At 45.0% G+C, this 21920-nt stretch overlaps 1 protein-coding gene across 1 annotated transcript; it reads left to right on the top strand.

Moving 5' to 3' along the window:
• Positions 1-1092: 1092 nt before the first annotated feature.
• Positions 1093-21515, top strand: LOC137561956 (olfactory receptor 10A7-like). The gene is made up of 2 exons (XM_068273301.1): positions 1093-1202; positions 20564-21515. Exons 1-2 carry the CDS (start codon positions 1093-1095, stop codon positions 21513-21515), a joined length of 1062 nt encoding a protein of 353 aa, XP_068129402.1.
• The last annotated feature ends 405 nt before the right edge of the window (positions 21516-21920 follow it).

The following is a 21920-nucleotide window of genomic DNA, read 5'->3' as shown; positions in this document are numbered from 1 at the left end:
TGTGGCTTAAAGGCAGAGGCTCGGTCAGACCCTGAACGGTGTCACTCAGCAGGGTCTGACGACGATGTGATGCAAGGGAGACAGAGGAGAGAGAGCCTCAATGACTGTGTCCTGAGTAGCCGAGGTGGAATAGGGATTGTGTGCTACTACTGCTGCTGCGGTGGGGGATTCACGACCCTGAGGGAGGGATGATGCTGCTGCAGTGGTGGGCCTTGTGCTCTCAGCACCCCCTGCTTGCAGTGCCTACCTCCTCTTGAAATCTTGAAATCCTCATACTGATGGCAGTGGCGGCTCTTCAGGTGGCCCTGGAGGGATGAGATACCCATCTTGGACATATTTTTTCCACGGCTTAATTTTTGCTGGATAACTTACACACCGCATATTTTTTGTCCTGGCTTGACACCTCAAAATAGTTCCATACCGGTGACTTCAATTTACTGTGGCCCTGTATGCTACCGCTAGCAGAGGGTGCAGCGGAACAATCTGTGCTAGTTGGGGGTTGCATGGTGGTGGTGCCGGCTGAAGCAGTGTCCTGTCTACTTCCTACATGCCCACTGCTGCACCTACCCCTGCCTGACATATGGCGATATCCTTGCCTAGGTCTAGGTGACACGTCATCCTGCTCCGACCATTCTTCCCCGGACTCAGGCTGCACATACGGAGGGTCCACAACGTCATCATCATCCTCATCGTCATTATCAAAATGAAGCTCTTCCTCTGACTCCCCCACCTCCTCTTCCGTCCCTACATCCCCAGACACAGACCCCTCTTCATAAACATCATCCAATAACAGTTGTGATTGTGGCCCGAGCTCAATCTCTGCCATATCAGTCCCCAGTATGTCCTGAGCTTCATCCATCAGTATGTTCCCAGATGCCGGACTGAGGGACGGAACACTGTCATCCTGGGAGGGCTGCTGACCACTGGGTGCTGGGGTGGATGTCACATCAAGTGTGGGGCATTGGCTGCTGCTGCTGCTTGGAGTGCTGCTCACAGTAGAGGTCTGGGATGCAGTCATGATGTCCATCAATACCTCAGGTTCCATCTGCTCAACCACCACACGGGGACCAAAAGCTTTAAAATATTGTGATAATGGCGTCAGCTGACTCGGCCCAGGCTGTGCTGCCCTCTCTGCTGCATCACAACCCCGTACAGCTGGGCGTCCTCTCCCTGGCCGTAGAGCAGTCCCAGAAGTGGCTGAGGCAATGGAACTCCCTTTCCTGACACCCCCACGAACCCTACCAGACATGTTGTTAATGAATCACTGGCTAATGAGATGAATAATACCAGTGAGCAGTGAGCACAGTAGAACGTAAGTGAAGGATATCACTGGCTAATGAGATGAATAATACCAGTGAGCAGTGAGCACAGTACAACGTAAGTGAAGGGTATCACTGGGTAATGAGATGATTAATACCAGTGAGCAGTGAGCACAGTACAACGCAAATGAAGGGTATCACTGGGTAATGAGATGATTAATACCAGTGAGCAGTGAGCACAGTAGAATGTAACTGAAAGGTATTACTGGATAATGAGATGATTAATACCAATGAGCTGTGAGTAGTGTTGGGCGAACAGTGTTCGCCACTGTTCGGGTTCTGCAGAACATCACCCTGTTCGGGTGATGTTCGAGTTCGGCCGAACACCTGACGGTGCTCGGCCAAACCGTTCGGCCATATGGCCGAACTAAGAGCGCATGGCCGAACGTTCCCCGAACGTTCGGCTAGCGCTGTGATTGGCCGAACGGGTCACGTGGTTCGGACCCGAACGCGCTCTGATTGGCCGAACGGTCACGTGGTTCGGGTAAATAAATACCCGAACCACGTCATATCTCCGCCATTTGTCTGTGGGTTTAGCTTTGGGTAGGCAGGCAGGGTAGTTCGCGCTCCAGCCACGCTAGCCAGGGTCCCCCCTGTCATTGTGTCACTGCTGGGAACAGTAGTACACCGCTTGCTCAGCCACACTATATAGCATTCTGTTTACTGCCACTCTGTGTACCTCGCTCAGCCACACTATATAGCATTCTGTTTACTGCCACTCTGTGTCTGCTGGGAATAGTAGTACACCGCTTGCTCAGCCACACTATATAGCATTCTGTTTACTGCCACTCTGTGTACCTCGCTCAGCCACACTATATAGCATTCTGTTTACTGCCACTCTGTGTCTGCTGGGAATAGTGGTACACCGCTCGCTCAGCCACACTATATAGCATTCTGTTCACTGTTCTGTGTCTGCTTGGAATAGTGGTACACCGCTCGCTCAGCCACACTATATAGCATTCTGTTTACTGTTCTGTGTCTGCTGGGAATAGTGGTACACCGCTCGCTCAGCCACACTATATAGCATTCTGTTTACTGTTCTGTGTCTGCTGGGAATAGTGGTACACCGCTCGCTCAGCCACACTATATAGCATTCTGTGCACTGTTCTGTGTCTGCTGGGAATAGTGGTACACCGCTCGCTCAGCCACACTATATAGCATTCTGTTCACTGTTCTGTGTCTGCTGGGAATAGTGGTACACCGCTCGCTCAGCCACACTATATAGCATTCTGTTTACTGTTCTGTGTCTGCTGGGAATAGTGGTACACCGCTCGCTCATCCACACTATATAGCATTCTGTTCACTGTTCTGTGTCTGCTGGGAATAGTGGTACACCGCCCGCTCAGCCACACTATATAGCATTCTGTTCACTGTTCTGTGTCTGCTGGGAATAGTGGTACACCGCTCGCTCAGCCACACTATATAGCATTCTGTTCACTGTTCTGTGTCTGCTGGGAACAGTAGTACACCGCTCGCTCAGCCAGAGTATATAGCATTGTGTTTACTGCCACTCTGTGTACACCGCTCAGCCAGACTATATACCATTGTTTACTGACACTCTGTGTACACCGCTCAGCCAGACTATATACCATTGTTTACTGACACTCTGTGTACACCGCTCAGCCAGACTATATACCATTGTTTACTGCCACTCTGATTCTGCTGGGAACAGTAGTACACCGCTCGCTCAGCCAGACTATATAGCATTGTGTTTACTGCCACTCTGTGTACACCGCTCAGCCAGACTATATACCATTGTTTACTGACACTCTGTGTACACCGCTCAGCCAGACTATATACCATTGTTTACTGAAACTCTGTGTACACCGCTCAGCCAGACTATATACCATTGTTTACTGCCACTCTGATTCTGCTGGGAACAGTAGTACACCGCTCGCTCAGCCAGACTATATACCATTGTTTACTGACACTATATAGCAGACTATATAGCATTGTGTGTACACCGCTCAGCCAGACTATATACCATTGTTTACTGACACTCTGTGTACACCGCTCAGCCAGACTATATACCATTGTTTACTGCCACTCTGATTCTGCTCGGAACAGTAGTACACCGCTCGCTCAGCCAGACTATATACCATTGTTTACTGACACTCTGTGTACACCGCTCAGCCAGACTAAATACCATTGTTTACTGCCACTCTGATTCTGCTGGGAACAGTAGTACACCGCTCGCTCAGCCAGACTATATACCATTGTTTACTGACACTCTGTGTACACCGCTCAGCCAGACTATATACCATTGTTTACTGACACTCTGTGTACACCGCTCAGCCAGACTATATACCATTGTTTACTGCCACTCTGATTCTGCTGGGAACAGTAGTACACCGCTCGCTCAGCCAGACTATATAGCATTGTGTTTACTGCCACTCTGTGTACACCGCTCAGCCAGACTATATACCATTGTTTACTGACACTCTGTGTACACCGCTCAGCCAGACTATATACCATTGTTTACTGAAACTCTGTGTACACCGCTCAGCCAGACTATATACCATTGTTTACTGCCACTCTGATTCTGCTGGGAACAGTAGTACACCGCTCGCTCAGCCAGACTATATACCATTGTTTACTGACACTATATAGCAGACTATATAGCATTGTGTGTACACCGCTCAGCCAGACTATATACCATTGTTTACTGACACTCTGTGTACACCGCTCAGCCAGACTATATACCATTGTTTACTGCCACTCTGATTCTGCTCGGAACAGTAGTACACCGCTCGCTCAGCCAGACTATATACCATTGTTTACTGACACTCTGTGTACACCGCTCAGCCAGACTAAATACCATTGTTTACTGCCACTCTGATTCTGCTGGGAACAGTAGTACACCGCTCGCTCAGCCAGACTATATACCATTGTTTACTGACACTCTGTGTACACCGCTCAGCCAGACTATATACCATTGTTTACTGCCACTCTGATTCTGCTGGGAACAGTAGTACACCGCTCGCTCAGCCAGACTATATACCATTGTTTACTGACACTATATAGCAGACTATATAGCATTGTGTGTACACCGCTCAGCCAGACTATATACCATTGTTTACTGACACTCTGTGTACACCGCTCAGCCAGACTATATACCATTGTTTACTGCCACTCTGATTCTGCTGGGAACAGTAGTACACCGCTCGCTCAGCCAGACTATATACCATTGTTTACTGACACTCTGTGTACACCGCTCAGCCAGACTATATACCATTGTTTACTGCCACTCTGATTCTGCTGGGAACAGTAGTACACCGCTCGCTCAGCCAGACTATATACCATTGTTTACTGACACTCTGTGTACACCGCTCAGCCAGACTATATACCATTGTTTACTGCCACTCTGATTCTGCTGGGAACAGTAGTACACCGCTCGCTCAGCCAGACTATATACCATTGTTTACTGACACTATATAGCAGACTATATAGCATTGTGTGTACACCGCTCAGCCAGACTATATACCATTGTTTACTGACACTCTGTGTACACCGCTCAGCCAGACTATATACCATTGTTTACTGCCACTCTGATTCTGCTGGGAACAGTAGTACACCGCTCGCTCAGCCAGACTATATACCATTGTTTACTGACACTCTGTGTACACCGCTCAGCCAGACTATATACCATTGTTTACTGCCACTCTGATTCTGCTGGGAACAGTAGTACACCGCTCGCTCAGCCAGACTATATAGCATTGTGTTTACTGCCACTCTGTGTACACCGCTCAGCCACACTATATAGCATTGCGTACTCTGCCAGTCAGTGTGTATATTGCTGGGATCAGTAATACTCCACTCACCGTCAACCACTATATGAGCTCAACATGAGTTCCCCAGAGACCTCCGCTGTGAGCAGCACTCCCAACAACAGCAACAGCCAACGCCCCACGCAAGCTATAACATCCACCCCAGCAGCCAGTGGTCAGCAGCAGCCCTCCCCGGAGGAGAACGTTGTGTCCATCAGTCCGTCGCCAGAGCGATTAATGAGGGCTGCCATTGAGGAGATGATGGGGCCTGATGTGGAGGAGGAGGTCTGGCTCAGGCCAGCATCCCAAGTTAATGTTGAGGACGATGAGGGGTCTGTGTCTGGGGATGTTGGGGTGGCAGAGGTGGTGGGTGGGTCAGACTCAGGAGAAGAGTTGTATGATGAGGATGATGATCGGGACCATCTGTATGTGCCTCAGAGTCCGACCCCGGAAAACATGTTGTATCGTGTGTTTAGGTACTAAAATCTGCGTTCCCTCCCAGTAGTGTTGGGCGAACAGTGTTTGCCACTGTTCGGGTTCTGCAGAACATCACCCTGTTCGGGGTGACTATATAGCAGACTATATAGCATTGTGTTTAATGCCACTCTGTGTACACGGCTCAGCCACACTATATAGCATTGTGTTTACTTCCACTCTGTGTCTGCTGGGAACAGTAGTACACCGCTCACCCGCCACTGTATAGCATTGTGCTCTGTGTCACTGCTGACAATAGTGGTACACCGCTCACCCACCACTGTATAGCATTTCTGTACTGCCACTGTACTGCTGCCAGTCAGCGTGTACTTTAAGGATAAGTGAAATGAGGAAGAAATCCGGTGAAAGAGGGAGGGGCAAGGGAAGAGGTGTTTCCCCTGACGGTTCACGTACAGGCCACAGGGGAGCACCCAAGAAAACCCACTCAATACTGCCCATGTTGTCCAGGACAACAACCCTCACAGATCCAAAAGAACAGGACCAGATAATTACTTGGATGACCTCTCAAGCGTCCAGCAGTGGGTTAAGCAGCACCAGCACATCACGCACGAGGTCCGAGTCCTCAGCCAGTTAAAGTCTGGGCTTTCTTTGAAGACTGCACTGAGGATGTTACCATGGCGATTTGCAAGGTGTGCAAGACCCGCCTGAGCAGGGGGAAAAGTATTAACAACCTCTCCACCACCAGCATGAGCCGCCACATTCTATCCAAACATCCCACTCTGTGGGCAAACGCGGCAGGACAGGGTACCACCAGCAACACTGCCTCCCTTGGGTTCACCAGACTCACCACCAGACCCGCCTCAGCAGCAGCAGTAGCCCAGCCATTGCGTGGTTCACAACATTCACAAACATCAGACGATGCTGACACTGTCACTTTCCGGACTAGTGCTCTTGAGGTCTCCCAGTGTTCATCAAACACAACAACCAACAGCCCTTCGGTGTGCAGCGCTACGGTTGAGTTGTCTGTCTCTGAGATGTTTGAGCACAAGAGGAAATTGCCAGCAAATGACCCCCGGGCCGTGGCAGTAACAGCCAGCCAGCATAGCCAAGCTTCTGGCCTGCGAAATGCTGCCATATCGAGTGGTGGAGACAAACAGCTTCAAGGGCATGATGTCAGTGGCCATCCCACGTTACGTTGTTCCCAGCCGCTACCACTTTGCGCGCTCTGCAGTGCCTGAGTTGCATGAGCACGTGGTCAGCTAAATAACCCGAAGCTTGAAGAATGCCGTTGCCTGCAAGGTTCACCTCACCACTGACACCTGGACGAGTGCGTTCGGCCAGGGTCGATACATCTCCCTTACCGCGCACTGGGTGAACCTTGTGGAGCCTGGCAGCGATTCCTCACCTGCTACGGCGCGGGTGTTGCCCACGCCGCAAACAGCTGGATAACAACAGCAGCACCTACCTCTCTGACTCCTTCTCCTCCAACGCATCTCAAAGCTGTACCTCATCCGGAAATGCTAACCCAGCACCAGCAGCAGTAGGATCGTGGAAGCAGTGCAGCACAGCTGTTGGCATGCGTCAGCAAGCGTTGCTGAAGCTGATCTGCCTTGGGGATAAGCAGCACACAGGGGAGGAAATTTGGAGGGGAATAAAGGAACAGACGGATTTGTGGCTGGCACCGCTGGACCTGAAACCGGGCATGAAGCTAGACACCTGGCACGAACTGGCAATGTACGCAATAGAGGTGCTGGCTTGCCCGGCAGCCAGCGTTATGTCGGAACGCTGTTTCAGTGCTGCCGGAGGCATCATCACAGATCGGCGTATCCGCCTCTCCACAGAAAATGCAGACCGTCTGACTCAAATTAAAATGAATCAATCCTGGATTGGAAACGACTACGCAACACTCCTGGACCCCAACCAAGTAACATGACCGATGAACATCTGGGATGGTTTAGCGTTTCCGGTCCCTGTTTATTGAACCTCTCATCTGTATTACATTTATGACTGCATGGCGGCAAAAAGCATTGCTGCTATATCCGCACGCTTTTTGTCCTCATGCAAGGCCTGGGTTGTTGTGTCTCACAAAGCGTGGCCTTCTCCTCCTGCGCCTCCTCCTGTTCCATCACGTGTGCTGCTGCTGCTGCTGCTGCTGCTGGGTTACCGTTGCCGGTCCCTGTTTATGGAACCTCTTATCTTTATTACATTTATGACTACATGGCGGTACAAAGCATGCTATCCGCACGCTTTTTGTCCTCATGCAAGGCCTGGGTTGTTGTGTCTCACAAAGCGTGGCCTTCTCCTCCTGCGCCTCCTCCTGTTCCATCACGTGTGCTGCTGCTGCTGCTGCTGCTGCTGGGTTACCGTTGCCGCGTGGTCCCTGTTTATGGAACCTCTTATCTTTATTACATTTATGACTACATGGCGGTACAAAGCATGCTATCCGCACGCTTTTTGTCCTCATGCAAGGCCTGGGTTGTTGTGTCTCACAAAGCGTGGCCTTCTCCTCCTGCGCCTCCTCCTGTTCCATCACGTGTGCTGCTGCTGCTGCTGCTGCTGCTGGGTTACCGTTGCCGCGTGGTCCCTGTTTATTGAACCTCTTATCTTTATTACATTTATGACTACATGGCGGTACAAAGCATGCTATCCGCACGCTTTTTGTCCTCATGCAAGGCCTGGGTTGTTGTGTCTCACAAAGCGTGGCCTTCTCCTCCTGCGCCTCCTCCTGTTCCATCACGTGTGCTGCTGCTGCTGCTGCTGCTGGGTTAGCGTTGCCGCGTGGTCCCTGTTTATTGAACCTCTTATCTTTATTACATTTATGACTACATGGCGGTACAAAGCATGCTATCCGCACGCTTTTTGTCCTCATGCAAGGCCTGGGTTGTTGTGTCTCACAAAGCGTGGCCTTCTCCTCCTGCGCCTCCTCCTGTTCCATCACGTGTGCTGCTGCTGGGTTAGCGTTGCCGCGTGGTCCCTGTTTATTGAACCACTTATCTTTATTACATTTATGACTGCATGGTGGTACAAAGCATGCTATCCGCACGCTTCTTGTCCTCATGCAAGGCCTGGGTTGTTGTGTCTCAAAGCGTGGCCTTCTCCTCCTGCGCCACCCTCCTCCTGTTCCATCACGTGTGCTGCTGCTGGGTTAGCATTACCGGTCCCTTTTCCTGGAACCTCTTATATGTATTACATTTATGACTGCATGCCGACAAAAAGCATGTTACCTGTGCAAAGAAAACAGACATTTCCCGCATTTAAAAGACAGTTTTCCCTTTGAAACTTTAAAATCGATTTTCTCAAAAACTATAAGCTCTTTTTGCTAAATTTTTTTTTCCTCTTGTACCCACTCCCAAGGTGCACATACCCTGTAAATTTGGGGTATGTAGCATGTAAGGAGGCTTTACAAACCACAAAAGTTCGGGTCCCCATTGACTTCCATTATGTTCGGAGTTCGGGTCGAACACCCGAACATCGCGGCCATGTTCGGCCTGTTCGGCCCGAACCCGAACATCTAGATGTTCGCCCAACACTAGCTGTGAGCACAGTACAACGTAAGTGAAGGGTATCACTGCCAAATTAGATGATTAATACCAGTGAGCAGTGAGCACAGTAGAACGTAACTGAAGGGTATCACTGGCTAATGAGATGATTAATACCAGTGAGCAGTGAGCACAGTAGAACGTAACTGAAGGGTATCACTGCCAAATGAGATGATTAATACCAGTGAGCAGTGAGCACAGTAGAACGTAACTGAAGGGTATCACTGCCAAATAAGATGATTAATACCAGTGAGCAGTAAGCACAGTACACAATGTCACTCACGACACTTGCTGAATGACCGTGCTGGTGGCAGTGTGACTGTCTGTAAGTAGTAGCTGAAGTGTATGACTGGCTAGGTGAATACAAGTGAGCAGTACACTCTGAACCTGCCTGCCTGCACTACACACACTAATTAGTAATCACCACTCTGACTACACTGACTACAACTAACTACAGCAATGACTCACTGGCTAGCTAACTGAATACAAGTGTAGTATAAGAGCACTGTTAGCAGTAAAAACGCTAGGTTTTTCACACAACGATGCACTTGCTGAAGCTACAATGGCCTGGAGATAATCCTCTCAGTACCACAGTCTAGCAATGACGGAGCTTTTCATGATGGCCGCCTCTTTATATACAGGAGGGGAGGGCATAGCCTCCCCTCCTATGATTGGTTGCTAGGGCCTGGCTAGGGCCCTCTGATTGGCCAGGAAAGTCACTTCTTCCCATTTCTACGCATTTCCGCTAACCACAGCTTCTGCGCCGCTTTTCACGAGCATGAATGCGTTCGAATGTACGCATTCACGGTCTGTCGAAGCGGGTTTAAGTGATTGAAAATTGATCCACGGTGACGAATACCCGTGGCGGATAGCGTAAAATTGGTTGGGAAATCACGGCAAGTCGTGATCACCACTAGTGATGGGCGAACATCCAGATGTTTGGGTTCGGGGGAGTTCGGCCGAACATGCCCCCGATATTCGGCATGTTCGGGCCGAACCCCAAACCCAACCTGAACATGTCCCTTTGGGGCCCCTATAGGGTCCCAGCATAAAGGGAGAGCATGCCCCGAGCGCGGGGGGGGGGTCAGAAATGCCCCCCACCCCTCCCCGCTAAGCTCTCCCTTCTGCTGGACCCTATAAAATTAAATAGAAGTCCCCCAAAGTACCTGTAGCAGGCTGGCAGGAAGAGGACAGCAAGCGGGCAGCCAGAGAGCATAGGCGCTAGTACCATCTGGTACTTCCGCCCTCTCTCTGATGCACTTCCTGTTTACATTTGTAAGTCGCGTCAAGAGAGAGCAGAAGTACCGCGATGACGTGTACGAGGGTACGCGTCATCTACATGATGACACGTACCCTCGTTCGCGTCATCACGGTACTTCTGTTCTCTCTTGACGCGACTTACAAATGTAAACAGGAAGTGCGTCAGAGAGAGGGCGGAAGTACCAGATGGTACTAGCGCCTAGCATCTCCGGCTGCCCGCTTTCTGTCCTCTTCCTGCCAGCCTGCTACAGGTACTTTGGGGGACTTCTATTTAATTTTATAGGGTCCAGCAGAAGGGAGAGCTTAGCGGGGAGGGGTGGGGGGCATTTACGACCCCCCCCCCCCCCCGCGCTTGGGGCATGCTCTCCCTTTATGCTGGGACTCTATAGGGGGCCTTGTTCGGCCGGACACGGCTGTGTTTGGCCGAACACAGAAGGCCTGATCGGGTTCGGGCAGCGTGCCCGAGCACCCTCCCGAACACCATGAGGTGTTCGGGGGGTGCCGAACCGAACCCGAACAGGCCAAAATCCGGGCGAACCCGAACAGTGGCAAACACTGTTCGCCCATCACTAATCACCACCTCTCGGTGAGCACCACTGCTTACGTGGGAGAAACTAGACAAACCCTGCCTAAATGTATGAACGGACACTGTTAACAATACCAAATCCAATCTCCAAGTCCCTACACACTTTTGGTCCCATGGACACACAAAAAAACAAACAAACAAAAAAAAACCACTTAAATGATCTTCGAGATATTGCCCTGGAGGGTAGCTTTACATCACAAAAAGAGAGACTAATAGCAGAGACAACGTTATTATTATTTGTTGTATTTATAAAGTGCCAACATATTACGCAGCGCTGGACATTAATTTAGGTTACAGACAATATTTAGGGGTGACATACAGCAATATGACAATACAGGAATACAAGAAAACCAGATCACACAGCACAGTATGAGTACAAGGTAATGCTTAGTCAGTCACTGGATGGGAGCATGGAGTTAGGCAAGTTAGGTTCACTCAGATGCATAGCATGGGTTCACAGTAATGGAGGTGCAAGATCAGGTAGGACACAAAAGGAGGAGGACTCTGCCCAAAGGCTTACAATCTAGAGGGAGAGGTAGGGACACGAGAGGTAGGGGACATTGGTTAAGATCTGTAGATAATACATTGAACAAGGATACCAATTTCTTAAAGGGGAACTGAAGAGAGAGGTATATGGAGGCTGTCATGTTTATTTCCTTTTAATCAATACCAGTTGCCTGGCAGCCCTGCTGGTCTATTTCTCTGCAGTAGTATCTGATTAAAACCAGAAACAAGCATGCAGCTAGTCTTGTCAGATCAGACTTATAAGTCTGAACCACTGAAACACCTGATCTGCTGCATGCTTGTTCAGGGGCTAGGGTAATAGTATTAGAGGCAGAGGATCAGCAGGGCTGCCAGGCAACTGGTATTGTCTAAAAGGAAATAAACATGGCAGCCTCCATATACCTCTCTCTTCAGTTCCCCTTTAAATTGGTATGAGGTTATTCTACTCTGTACATATTTTAGCCCTTTTAACTAATCTGTCTCTTCATCATTTATCTCAATTTTATGTCGATATTAACTTTATTATTTTTTAGGTGTTTCCTAAATCCTCTTGTATTTCCAACAAGTGAGTATATCAAGTTTCCACCCAAAACTGACATAAAGGTCATGCCAGTATTATGATATATTAATAGTTATAATACTTGTTTTTATGATATATACATTTTATTTTTAGGTTTGCATTATGATTACAATATCAGTTTAAAGACTGCAGTAGTTATATTCTCTGGTTACTAACGTATCTATGATTTACACTGCTGTTTTGTTTGTTTGTTTACAAAGTTAATTAGCACAGATCTCAGCTGTTTGGTAATTAGTTCTGTTCTGTTATAGAATTCATGTGAATCCACTGGGATTCCCCCTATGTAGTCTCACTTATAAAATGACCTGGACTTTCAGCAGTAGCTGAGCACAATACGAGGCTCTGTGCATCTTCATTTGCAGTTCATTAAGAAACTTCCTCTGTGCTGTAAGTAATCTTTCTCTTTTGTGACATGCAAGTAAAATGCAACAGAAAATAAGATAGTGTAGCAGGTTTTGCACAATTTATTTGCACATATCTACTAAAAAAAAACAAGCAAACCTAAAACAATTCCTTTTATGCTGTTTCTGAAAATGGGAAATATTTATGTTACATGTGATTTTTATTGTGAAATCTAACGGTTTTAAACCTGGTAGGTACATGCTTGAAATTTTGATCGGCCAATAACTGACCAATTTTACCATCTCCATGTACTATGAGAGTCAACAGATATTGAATACTAGGAGCAGATTGTGTAGCTAACTCTTCATACTACATAGAGGTGGTAATTACATGATAGATACATAGGGCCTGATTCACAAAGCGGTGCAAAGTGTTTGCACGCCTGTGAAAAGCCCTTTATCACGCCTAAACTGAGTTTAGGCGTGATAAAATGAAACTCGCGCGAAATTCCCACGCACAAAGTTTTGCACACACAATTGCGTGGCGCACGGTGCAGTGCGCGCGATGCGCCCATTAAACCCTATGGGCGCTGCGCGCAGAGTTGCGTGACTGCGTGCGGGACTTTGCGCGCGATAAAGAGCACAAAACGGTGCTAACTCAGCAGTGCAAAGGTTATCACGCCTAAAGTCTTTTAGGCGTGATAACTGAGACTTTGTGAATCAGGCCCATAGAGACATAACTATAGTAGGGATTAGATTGTGAACCCCTCTGATGGACAGTTAAAGGATACCCGAAGTGACATGTGACATGATGAGATAGACATGTGTTTGTGCAGTGCCTAGCACACAAATAACTATGCTTTGTTCTTTTTTTTCTTTCTCTGCCTGAAAGAGTTAAATATCAGGTATGTAAGGGACTGACTCAGTCCTGACTCAGACAGGAAGTGATTACAGTGTGACCCTTACTGATAAGAAATTCCCCTTTTTTACCTCTTTCTTGCTCTCAGAAGCCATTTTCTGCTAGGAAAGTGTTTTATAGTTGGAATTTGTTATCAGTGAGGGTCACACTGTAGTCACTTCCTGTCTGAGTGAGCCACTTACATACCTGATATTTAACTCTTTCAGGCAGAGAAAGAAAAAAAAGAACACAGCATAGTTATTTGTGTGCTAGGCACTGTACATACACATGTCTATCTCATAATGTCACATGTCAGTTCGGGTATCCTTTAAGTGACAAGACAATATACTCTATACAGTGCTGCGGAGGATGTCGGCGCTATAGAAATACTAAATAATAATAATAACAATAATACTACACTCAAAGGAGCTTACAAACATCCAATTTTAATTGGGCAGTCATTGGCCACTTTTACGACTTTTACGTAGTGTGAGAACTTAGTATTCAAACTATGTTGGCCCTTATATTGGTTTGAAGTGGGAAAATTGATCAGTTGGTGAGCAATCAAATTTGGATGTGTGTATACACCCCTAAGCCTCGTACATACTTTTAATCATGATTGGCCAATCACCCACCAATTTTATCACTTTCATGTAGTAGGAGGGTCAACAGTTATTAAGTACTATGCACAGATTATGTATATATGTGCTCATATTACTTGGAGGGGGTAAAACTGGTCAATGATTATCCAAATCAATATGTAAGGTTTGTACAAGGCTTTAAGCTACGTAGACACATTCCATTTTGATTTGCCAATTACTGGCCAATTTTACCACCTCCATGTATTATAAAGGCCGACAGAGTTTGAATAATATGAACATATTGTGTAGATAAGCTTTCATACTACATGGGAGTGTATTGCCACGCCCTGAGGAAGGCTATACACCGAAACATGTAGGTGGGAGGAGCTACAGGAGACCGGCCTCACCCACTATTCTCGCTAGATGCTAGCCTCTGTTGATCCCTGCCGACACGCTGCCTGGAAAGCCAGCGCGGGTTGATCACGAGGGGGAGGAATCACCGCTACACTGCTGAATATCGCTCACAGCGACTGTGTGAGTATTCCTGAGGCATGTGGAAAGTTAGTGTCTGCAGGAGGGACACAATTGTCGGGGCTCTGCAGTCAGATGCATGGACAACAGGTAAAGGGCATCTGAAATCTCGGACATTGCTAAAGCTTGGTGATGTTAATGAGGAAGTTGTTGCTGCATTGGCTGAACATAATGTGCAATATCGCAGCTTACTAACCCACTGCTTTGCTTGTGCTAATGAACTAACAGTTTATGTGACTGGATTCATGAAGCTTAATGTGAATCCGAGGTGAACTTTTAATCATTGCACAATTGTGTTCCTTTCTTATTGTTTATAGGGCATTCCTCAAGCCAAATACTTTTTTGTTTTTGTTCTAATACTCTAATTCCCTATAAACTAAATAAACCATGCCCACAGGTTTTCAGAGAGCCTTGGCAGTAGCAAGGGCTCATGGGAGCTCAGTCTGGGCAGGAAGAGGGGGAGGTATTACTAGCCAGAAATTTCAGAGGCAGAGAGGAGGAGGGAGGAGGGGGGGGATTAGGTTTTTTTGCTCAAGATGCAGATAAGCCTGCCTCTGTGTAATGTTTACAAACAACATGGCTGCTGTCATTGTATTACAGGAAGAAATAATCATATTCTATTAAAGCTGTTTGCAGCTAAATTTGCTGTGTAAAATATCCAAACTTTAGATAAGATATATAGACAAGTTACTTGTTATAGTTCGTTTTTCATCTCGGAACCGCTTTAATCTCTAAGGCCTGGTGCACACCAGAGGAGTTTTTCTGAGCGTTTTGAGTTTTTAAATCTGCTGCTAATGTTATCCTATGTGTCTGTGCACACTGGAGCAATGAGGTTTTGTAAAAAAAAAAAACCATAGCATTGCATTGGGAAGAGCTTTTAGAGGTTTCAAAAGCTCTTCCCAATGTAATGCTATTGGGCTTTTTACAAAACCTCATTGCTCCAGTGTGCACAGACACATAGGATAACATTAGCAGCAGATTTAACAACTCAAAACGCTCAGAAAAACTCCTCTGGTGTGCACCGGGCCTTAGAGATGTACATAAATTTAACCTATGGTTGTTGTTCATTGCCACTCTAACAACAAGTCACGAGCAGGCCTGATGGGAACTGTATTTATCAACTTTTTGCTGAACAGCTGTCAGCCTTAATCATAAAATCTTTTTGTATTGGCCACCCATTTAGAGATATACAGCTCACTTTTACCAAGTCCACTGCTCCAGGATATACCTATAGGTGCATGTAGAGAGTATCAGCAGCAATGTGAGTGTGATGCATGTGTGAGTGGAGGGGGGTTCTTGGACACTCCTTTAAAACATCTTTTTTTGTGTGCTTTGATAATGTCTTGGAATGTTGTCCACAATAAACTTTATATCGATCTTTTGGGTAAGTGAGGCCTGAATTGACTTTTATGGTGCTCCCAGTTGCTTACTAAATGGGAGTAGTAACATTGACCAGCCATCGGCCAATAGCAATAGAATGTGTGTACTCACCATCACAAGCAGGGGCGTAACTAGAAATCACTGGTCCCCCTTGAAAAACTGTGAATGCCCCCCTCCCCCCCCCCCCCTCCCCTGCACAGGTAAACTAAGAACCAATGTTAAAGGGGCACTACAATGCAAAACTGTAACATTTAAAATATGTGCAAACATATACAAATAAGATGTACAATTTTTCCAGAGTAAAACGGGCCATAAATTACTTTTCTCCTATGTTGCTGACACTTACAGTAGGTAGTAGAAATCTGACAGAAGTGACAGGTTTTGGACTAGTCCATCTCAGGGATATATTTGTTTTCAAAAGCACTTGGTGAATGGCAGTTGCTCTGTCCAACTGCCCAAAAACTGTGTAGCGAGCAGGGAGCCTGGCCAGCATCATTGTTTAAATCCTTTTTAGGGAATATCTTTATAAAGAATAAAAGCTTTGCTGAGAATCCCCTATGAAGAGATGGATTAGTCCAAAACCTGTCACTTCTGTCAGATTTCTACTACCTACTGTAAGTGACAGCAACATAGGAGAAAAGTAATTTATGGCTCATTTTACTCTGTAGAAAATGTACTTCTTATTTGTATATGTTTGCACATATTTTAAATTTTACAGTTTTTCGCTGTAGTGCCCCTTTAATCCATTGGCCAGTGCACACTTGAATGTGTTTTCCCCATGCAGATAAAAGCAGACAGCAGTGAAGCACTGCAGGCATTTTCTCTATCAATTACATTAGCTTATGTGATAAAGCGTGCATGTTTCCACACATACCCAACCATGGTGTGCAGAAGACACATACAGAAAACCGATAGGCGAGTGTGCTCCCAGCCTTTGTATGATTTGTCATCAGTGGCTGAGCAGATGCAGTCATTAGAACAACAACAACAACAAAAAAAGTCTGTTGGAATCCTTCCTAAATCTTTCCTTTGACTACACATGCTCTGAACAAAATCAACAGTTTTTTTTGTTTTTGTTTTGTTTGTTTGTTTTGTTTCTTTCTTCTTCATGTCTTTCCTTACTTGTTAAATAAGAAGCCCCTCTGTCCTGGTTTGGTATTCTGACCAATGGGAAATGAACTTGTCTGCAGGAAAGGTGCAGAATAGATCGAAGCATCCTATTGCATGTTAGGGACCCTGTAATACCGCATTGTTCCTGCTGGTGGCACTCTTCACCAGGAATATGCTAGGTTTCTGCACACCAGTATGTTTCTGTAGCAGTTATCTGGTCATGCATGTATTAATTTTTCTGTTAAATTTTTTTTATCAATTTAGTCACTTTTTAAAGAAAACCTGAACTGAAAATTAAAAGTAAAAATAAGCATACACAAGTCATACTTACCTTCCATGAAGTCTACTCCTCAGTGTCTTTCTCCTGTCCCGCGTCCTGTTTGTTCACTGTGATCAATGGAATTTTCCGTCCTCCATTTTGAAAATGGCCATTACCCATAACAGCTTTCTGGTCAGCACACAGTTAAACTGTAACATCGCCCACTTGAGCCATAGGGAAACATAGACATTACCTGGTACATCAGTTTTCCTCTCAGCTATAACTGACAGCAACTGATATTTTACTGACAGCAACTGATCTATTTCAGATCTGACAAAATATTGTCAGAACTGGAAGGGATTATTGTCAGAAGAAAATTGTGAGCTTCTGAGAGGAACTGATGGCAAGGTAACTATGTAATGTTCATTTGAAGTTACCACATGTGTTTATTTTAAATATTTTTACTCAGTACAGGTTCTCTTTAAGGAAACCAAGGTGAGTGTGATATAGAGGCTGCCATATTTATTTCCTTTTAAACAATACCAGTTGTCTGGGAGTCTTGTTGATCTTCTGGCATCGGTGGTGTCACAGCCCTGAAACAAGCATGTAGACAATCCAATCGAACTTCAGTCAGAAACATCTGATCTGCATGCTTGTTCGGGGTCTATGGCTAAAAGTATTACAGGCAAAGGGTCATCAGAGCAACCAGGCAATCTGCATTGCTTGAAAGGAAATAAATATGGCAGCCTCCATTACACACCCACCTCAAGTTTACTGTAATTGACTCCACCAGTCATCTATATGTGTTGGCCTAAAAAAACTTTAAAATACCAACAAACCAAAATGCTTGTGCACATTTTACTTAAAGCAAACCTGAAGTGTAAACTTATGAAATAATGAAATGTGTAGTACAGCTAAGAAACAGAACATTAGTAGCAAAGACAAGAGTCTCATGTTATTTTTCAGTACAGGAAGAGGAATAACAAACAAACAAACAAAAAAAAAACGTCAGTTGTTATCAATGCACGTAAAGGAAAACAGAGGCGCCAGTAGGATAAAAAAGGTACAATGTTTATAAATAGAGAGGATGCGGAGGTGGACTTATCTCCTCTAAGTAGACACAAATTAGTAAAGATGTTGTAGCAACAAAATCATTTATTTATACACTCCAAGAATCAGTACAACGCATTTTGCAGGAATTACCCTGCTTCATCAGGCAATAGGTATGGAGTGTATGGCAATGCAGGTCTAGGACTAATCCAAGCTCCTCTAAGGGCCTGTTTTCACAACACGCAGATTGGATGCAGAATGGATGCAGAAAAACTGACTCCAATGAATGCCTATGAGCCTGTTTCCACTAAACGCGATTTTACTGATGCAGATTTTCCTATAGGCATTCATTGGAGTCAGTTTTTCTGCATCCAATCTGCATCCAATCTGCGTGTTGTGGAAACAGGCCCTTAGAGGTGCTTGACTTAGTCCTAGACCTGCATTGCTTTAGGTTTTACTGCAGGACAGTTCAAAGGATCATTATTTCTGCTTTGTTTTATAGTTTAAATTTAAAAGACAGAGGGCTTGATTCACAAAACGGTGATAACTGTTAGCACGCTGTGAAAAGTGCTTCGCTTGAAATTTCGCTTGATAGCGGTTCTCACGCGCACAAATTCACGCTTGCGCATTAACATGAATTTTTCACACGTTAATGCTCGCGTTCGCGCGGTAAATTTGCATTATTGCAGGAACATTAACGCACAAAAAATTCACATTCACTGTGAATTTTTAAGCACGTGATAACCGTTTTTCCACGCAAAACCCGTTTTCCACGCAAAAACACGCTAAAATGTGCAAAAAGCCATGCTAACAGTCGTGCTAACAGCACTGTTTTGTGAATCAAGCCCAGAGTGTGCAACTGTGACAGCATGTTGCAATGTTCTAAAATAAAGCTATATAACTGAAAATAAAAATGAGACTTTTTTCTTTGCTACTAATGTTATATTCATTACCCATACTACGCATACAATTCATTGTATCATACTGTTCTGTTTTGTTTTTGTTTGTTTGTTTTTTTTTTCTTCAGGTTTGATTTAACCCTAGAACCCGATCCACAATGTATGCTGAGAAATTCAGTTGACTATGGTTGACTGAGGCCATTGTGTTTTATAACAGATACAGTTGGCTTCTTACATACAAACAGGTACTGTTCCAAGACACTGCTTGTAAGTTGAATGTGTATGTAAGTTGAGTCCTGTGTTACACATAGTGAAACCTGGATAAATGATTTGTTTCTGCATTCAAAATGATTCTTTCAGAGCAGTCTGTGAACTAATGACCTCTCCTCTGGCAGAGAAAAAGTAAATAGTTCAATAACACTTGAGATAATAAAAGTCAGAAGACAGCCCTCTCCACGACTTTGAAAGTCGCAGAGCTTAATTGCTTTTTTGCATAGAGATAACAAATGGAGTTTCTTAACTCTTCCTGTACTGGAAACAATTAGACTGATGTATCTGATTTTAATATAAGGGAGGACGCCGAGAGCCCAGTATAGTGTAGTATGTACTGTAAATTGGGTATGGAAGGTAAGTATAGGTAGGTTATACTCACAAACAAGGGTTACCGTCCAGGTAACCACTATGAAGGCAGGTGAGGAGATTAGACCTGCCCCCACTCAGGATTAAGAAGTCGCTCTCTGTAGATCGGGAAAAAAGAAGAATTCCCCTCCACCAGGGGTGGAAACAACTGCAAAAGTAGTACAGAGGCGCCAACAGGGTAAAAACAATATTTCTTTAAAATGGTTAAAATGAAGTAGGTAGCGGTGGACTTACCCCTCCAAAACAGACACAAAAATTGCTGTTTTAAGCAAAAATCAGTTTATTTACATACTCCGAATAAGGTGCAACGCGTTTCGCGGGTACATCCCACTTCCCCAGGCAATAAACAGGAGCATATCACCAATGCAGTCCGGTACATAGCGGCGCCACAGAGGCGCCAGGCTATGTACCGGACCGCATTGGTGATATGCTCCTGTTTATTGCCTGGGGAAGTGGGATGTACCCGCGAAACGCGTTGCACCTTATTCGGAGTATGTAAATAAACTGATTTTTGCTTAAAACAGCAATTTTTGTGTCTGTTTTGGAGGGGTAAGTCCACCGCTACCTACTTCATTTTAACCATTTTAAAGAAATATTGTTTTTACCCTGTTGGCGCCTCTGTACTACTTTTGTATCTGATCTTAATGTTTTATTTCTTAGCTGTACTACACATACAAATCATAATATCATAATTTTGTTTTCGCTTCATTGTCTCTTTAAACTGCCTACAACAGTTAATAATACAAAGCTTTAATATGCTAAAAAAAATGTCCTGTATATTTTGTACAAGAAGACAACTTTGTCCGTATCTATGAAACGTTGTAACTCAAGTTTGTTTGTAAGTAGGACGACTGCCTGTAATTAAACTTTCTTTGCGTCTCACAGATCATCTTGTATAATGTGTAAGGAGAATGAGACAGAAGTCACAGAGTTCCGTCTTCTTGGATTTAAAGGTCTAAACAATCTCAGATTTCTCCTCTTCTTTGTGCTTCTTCTGGTTTACAATGTCATCGTAGGTGGAAATCTTTTAATTATCTGTCTGGTGTCAACCAACGATGCTCTTAAAATCCCAATGTTCTTCTTTGTGAAACACCTAGCTATAGCCGATGTCCTTCTAACCACTTGCATTATTCCGCTGACCTTGGACATCATACTAAAGACAGAAGGGGTGATATCTGTTCGAGGATGCATGACCCAGCTAAGCTTGTTCGGTATCTTTGTGTGTGTCCAATGTTTTATCATTGCCATCATGTCTTATGACCGATATGTGGCCATCTCTAAACCTTTGCAATACACATTAATAATGGACTCCAAAATTTGCTTCCATCTTATTTTTTGGTCATGGTTTTTAGTTGTCAGCCTTGTTTCAAGTGAAATGATCTACGGTAGACAATTTCCTTTCTGTGGTCAGAATGTTGTAGACCACTTCTTCTGCGACTTTGGTCCCGTGCTGGCCTTACAAACCACTGACACTGCTGTTGCCAGGCTGGAAGACCTCCTAATTTCATTGGTCACAATATTTTTCCCTTTTACTTTTATCCTTGGAACATACTTGTACATATTTATCACTGTCATCAAGATGTCATCCACTGCAGGAAAAATAAAGGCCTTCTCCACCTGCAGCTCCCACCTTGTCACTGTGGGTATACATTATGGTACTCTAATTACTGTTTACGTGAGTCCTACCAATGAAGACTCCCCTGACCTGAATAAATTCAGATCTCTTTTGTACATTGTGGTCACTCCTTTGATGAATCCAATTTTGTACAGCTTTAGAAATCATGAGATCAAGTTATCTCTACAAAAACTGTTCAAGGGTATCAAAGGCACACATTGATTATAGCTAAAAAACAAATAAAAACATCTTCTATTTTTTTTTCCATGTTATGTGTTCTTTGTGTCCTTTTTTAATTAAATATATTTTACCAAAACCAAGATCTGTATAAAATTGAACAGAAGCATTTGCTTATTATCTAATGGTGTAAAAGATTAAAAATATTAGTTTATGTAAGAGTGCTTTAAAGGGAACCTTAACTGAGAGTGATATGGATGTTTCCTGTTAAACAATACCAGTTGCCTGGCAGTCCAGCTGATCTCTGTGGCTGCAATAGTGGCTGAATCACACCCTGAAACAAGCATGCAGCTAATCCAGTCTGACTTCAGTCAGAGAACCTGATCTGCATGCTTGTTCAGGGTCTGTGGCTAAAAGTATTGGAGACACGGGATCAGCAGGCGATTCAGG

Source organism: Hyperolius riggenbachi, chromosome 3 (genome assembly GCF_040937935.1).
Source record: "Hyperolius riggenbachi isolate aHypRig1 chromosome 3, aHypRig1.pri, whole genome shotgun sequence".
Lineage (NCBI taxonomy): Eukaryota > Metazoa > Chordata > Amphibia > Anura > Hyperoliidae > Hyperolius > Hyperolius riggenbachi.
The sequence above is the reverse complement of the archived record's forward strand: the minus strand, read 5'-3'. Positions and strand labels throughout refer to the sequence as shown.

What these genes read in the sequence shown, in the direction of transcription:
- LOC137561956 (XM_068273301.1), top strand. Translation starts at nt 1,093, where the DNA reads ATGGCGTCAGCTGACTCGGCCCAGGCTGTGCTGCCCTCTCTGCTGCAT. An exon ending in CAGTCCCAGAAGTGGCTGAG is followed by an intron (nt 1,203 to 20,563) that starts GCAATGGAACTC and finishes TGCGTCTCACAG; the next exon opens with ATCATCTTGTATAATGTGTA.